Source organism: Microtus pennsylvanicus, chromosome X (assembly GCF_037038515.1).
Source record: "Microtus pennsylvanicus isolate mMicPen1 chromosome X, mMicPen1.hap1, whole genome shotgun sequence".
Lineage (NCBI taxonomy): Eukaryota > Metazoa > Chordata > Mammalia > Rodentia > Cricetidae > Microtus > Microtus pennsylvanicus.
The window spans coordinates 29891747-29895055 of NC_134601.1; the positions used below are offsets into that span (position 1 = coordinate 29891747).

General features: G+C 46.1%; 1 protein-coding gene across 2 annotated transcripts; it reads left to right on the forward strand.

The window, feature by feature from the left end:
• Positions 1-672: 672 nt before the first annotated feature.
• Tceal1 (transcription elongation factor A like 1) lies at positions 673-2522 on the forward strand. Of its 2 annotated transcripts, none has more exons than XM_075958177.1 (2): positions 673-763; positions 1475-2522. In XM_075958177.1, the coding sequence occupies exons 1-2, from the start codon at positions 675-677 to the stop codon at positions 1965-1967; spliced, it is 582 nt and encodes a 193-aa protein (XP_075814292.1). In that variant the 5' UTR covers positions 673-674; the 3' UTR covers positions 1968-2522. The 2 variants fall into 2 exon arrangements, with proteins under 2 accessions (XP_075814292.1, XP_075814293.1); XM_075958178.1 differs by having other exon boundaries at positions 685-767; positions 1470-2522.
• Positions 2523-3309: the final 787 nt, after the last annotated feature.

Sequence of the window (3309 nt, forward strand, 5' to 3'; positions counted from 1 at the left end):
TTATGTGTGAGTTTTACTGGATGTGTGTCTGTGCACTATGCGTGTGCCTGCTGTCGTTGGGGGTAGGATACCTAGAAACAGTTAGGGGGGGTTGTGAGCTACTGCGTGGGCGCTAGGAATCACACACAGTTCCTCTGCAAGGACAAGTACTCTTACGTGCTCAGCCATCTGTCCTGTGCCCTTGAAAAGTTTTGTTTTGCTGCCAGAATTTTGCTGTGTAGTTCAGAGTGACCTGGTACTGACTATGGAGAGAGAACAAGTTGCCCTCTCATTTGAGGCAATTCTATTGTCTCTGTACCCCGAGTGCTGGGATTACAGGCATCTGTCATGTTGCCGATACTGACCACGTTAACTTGGTTTATGAGGGTGAAACAGTGACATTTCAGTGCAGGGTCTAAAGGAAAGGGGACACCTGAAGTCTCAGTAGCTGAGTGGAAAGTGAGACTGAGACATAGCTTTGGCGATGCCGTGGGAAAGAGGTAACCCTGGGGAACCAGATGCCAGTCCTCTCTAGCAACCAAGAAAAGGCAAATAAGGGGAGGGGGGTGTAAGTGAAAATGTCCGTTGTGTCTGAAGTCAAAAGATTCTGGCAAATGGTGCCAAATGGTCGCCAAAGTGGTTACTAGGGATCTGAGCCTGGGAGTGACGCGCGCCCCTCACGTGACCAGGAGCCTATGTCTGCCCAAGTCCCTCTCGTCCCAGTCATTTTTGCCTGTCCAGACACCGTCTTTCTATTACCCTTTGGTCGAGAAGGAAAGCAGAAGTAAGTAAGTTCCCTGGATCCTCTAGATTTGGTGATTGTCAGAGGTGACTTGTAGCCAGCGGGATCGTACCTGCATGGCAGAATCCGAGCTTCCACTATGCTCCAGCCCCGCCCCGCCCCCCCCCCGCCCGCTCACAATTTCGGTGCAGAAAATGGTGGTCTTGGGAGTGGGGTGGGGTACAAAGGATGATGTTCTATGTGAGGTCTGAGGAAGGTGAACCCCAAGGGATCTGTCTCTGGGTTAGCTGATCCCCCACAAAAAGGGGTGTGCGTCACCGGGTCCGCTTCTCCCCCTATCCCCGCCCCGTACTCTGTCTGGCGTCTATTTGTAGATTTTCGGGTCTCACGCAGGCTCCTCAAAAGGGGCCACACGGGCCGGAGTCGGGGTAAGGTTGGGCAGTGGGACAGGATGGGGGGGGGGCGGTCTGAGACCGAACTTGGAGGGGAACAGCTGGCGGACCTCACCGCTCCGCCCCTGTTACTGCAGGAGAGGCCTTGTGGCAAGGCCTGCCGGGAAAAATGGTGGTCTTTCGGGAAGGAGGGGCTGCTCCGCAGCCGCAGGCGGGAGAGCCTAAGAGTCTGGGAGTAAGCTAAGGTTTAAAACCACCCACTCAATCGGGCAAAGGCAGGGATTGAAACTCGGAGCCAGGGTGTTTATGCAGCCCACCAAGTATTGTGACTCTGGTCTGCTTTTTCTTGTCTCAAGAACAGCTGCTTGAAGAAGAAAATTCTCAGCATGGAAAACTCGGGCAAAGAATATGAATCACTAACACAGGGAACTCAGACCGAGGAAGAGCAGCCTCCTGAAAATCAGTTCTCCGAGGAGGAGCAGTCCTCAGAGGATCTGTCCTCCGAGGAGGAGTCCTCAGATGAGGAGTTCTTTCCTGAAGAGCTTCTGCCAGAGGTGCTGCTGTCGGAAGATCGTCCTCCGCAGGAGTGCCTCTCGCACAAGAACCTGTTCGAGGGCCGTCCAGCCATGGAGCAACCTCCCTGTGGGTTGGGCGAACACAAGCTAGAGGAGGGAAGTTTCAAAGAAAGGCTGGCCCGTTTCCGCCCTCGGTTCAGAGGAATCATCCATGGCAGAAATTTAAGCAATGAAGAAATGATACAGGCAGCGGATGAGTTGGAAGAGATGAAGCGAGTACGAAATAAACTGATGATAATGCATTGGAAGGCAAAACGGAACCGCCCTTACCCTATTTAATGTGTTCCACCTTTCTTTGTTTTGCTTGATAAGAGTATTGCTCCCTGAACTCATCTTCTTACATGCCTTTTTCTTTCTTAGTTGTAATTTTTTGTGCAGTTTTATTTCAGGTATTTGACTTGTAACTGGCACAGGATTCCTTTTATTGTTCTTTTCTTTAACGTTCTAAAATCCGAGTCCGATCCATTTGCATGGAAAGAGAAACATTATATATGTGAGGTGATAAAAGCAAAAGGTATATACATAGATAGCATCCCATTTTTGTAAAAAGAAAACACATTTATATATTAATATGCAAAGAAAAGCTTAAAACTATATACTTAAAGGCTAACTGACATTGGTTATCGGTGTGGTAAAGGATAATAGGTGATTTTTATATTTTTTAAATTTTGCTTTATCTAAAGTCTCACTTTTCATGATGAATACATTTTATTTATGTTGCTTAACAAACAATGTAGTGAAAATGTGAAGCAATTCTAAAAAAACAAAACTTGCTAGTCAGCTTATAAAGACAATGTGATCCTTAATAAATATTTATCAGAACTTAAAAGTTAATACTATGTTTCTTCTGAATCTTTTTCTAAGATTTTTTTATTTTATTTTATGTGTATGGGTGTTTTGCCTACACCAGGTGTGTGCGTAGTGCCTGTGGAGGTCAGAAGAAGATATCCGATCCTCTGGAACTGGAGTTTCAGATGGTTGTGAGCCACCATGTGGTGCTGGGATTTGAACCCAAGTCCTCTGGAAGAGCAACACATGCTCTTAACCAGTGAGCCATCTCCCTAGCCCCTCTTCTGAATCTCTTAGGCAGAAATATAAATGAGCTCTTTACTATCAGTAGGAAAAACATTTTCCAAGTTAAATACTAGTAAAAAAAAAAAAAAAAACACCTTCCAGAGCTGCTGTGAAACTAAGAGGAAAAGATCCTTTGAACTCTTTTTTTTTTTTGTAGGTCCTTCCAATCTCTAGAGAATCCTTTGGAGCACAGGAGAATAAGAACTAAAGAAATCTCTTTTGTGCTCACCCAAGATTCCTGTGAGATTCCAAGTGAGTGTCATAGTCTGTTCATGCTCTGCTGTGCTCATATGCATCGCCATACCTACCAGGCCTAGCTGCCCTTGCTGCTAGATCCTGATGTTTCCACTGGACCATATTCTGCAAATATCCTCACGGTGGAATACCAGGTTTGTAATCCCTAGTGAGCCACAACTGTAGTGTGCCTCCTCTGTATCTATGGAGAATATTCTTTCCTCCAGCTTTACTATTAAACACACCCAAGTGTATATAGTCACAAGGCTGTTAAGGCTTTGATACAGTAAAAGAATGCATAATTTTTTTTAAG

What these genes read in the sequence shown, in the direction of transcription:
- Tceal1 (XM_075958177.1), top strand. Translation starts at nt 675, where the DNA reads ATGTCTGCCCAAGTCCCTCTCGTCCCAGTCATTTTTGCCTGTCCAGAC. An exon ending in GGTCGAGAAGGAAAGCAGAA is followed by an intron (nt 764 to 1,474) that starts GTAAGTAAGTTC and finishes TCTCAAGAACAG; the next exon opens with CTGCTTGAAGAAGAAAATTC.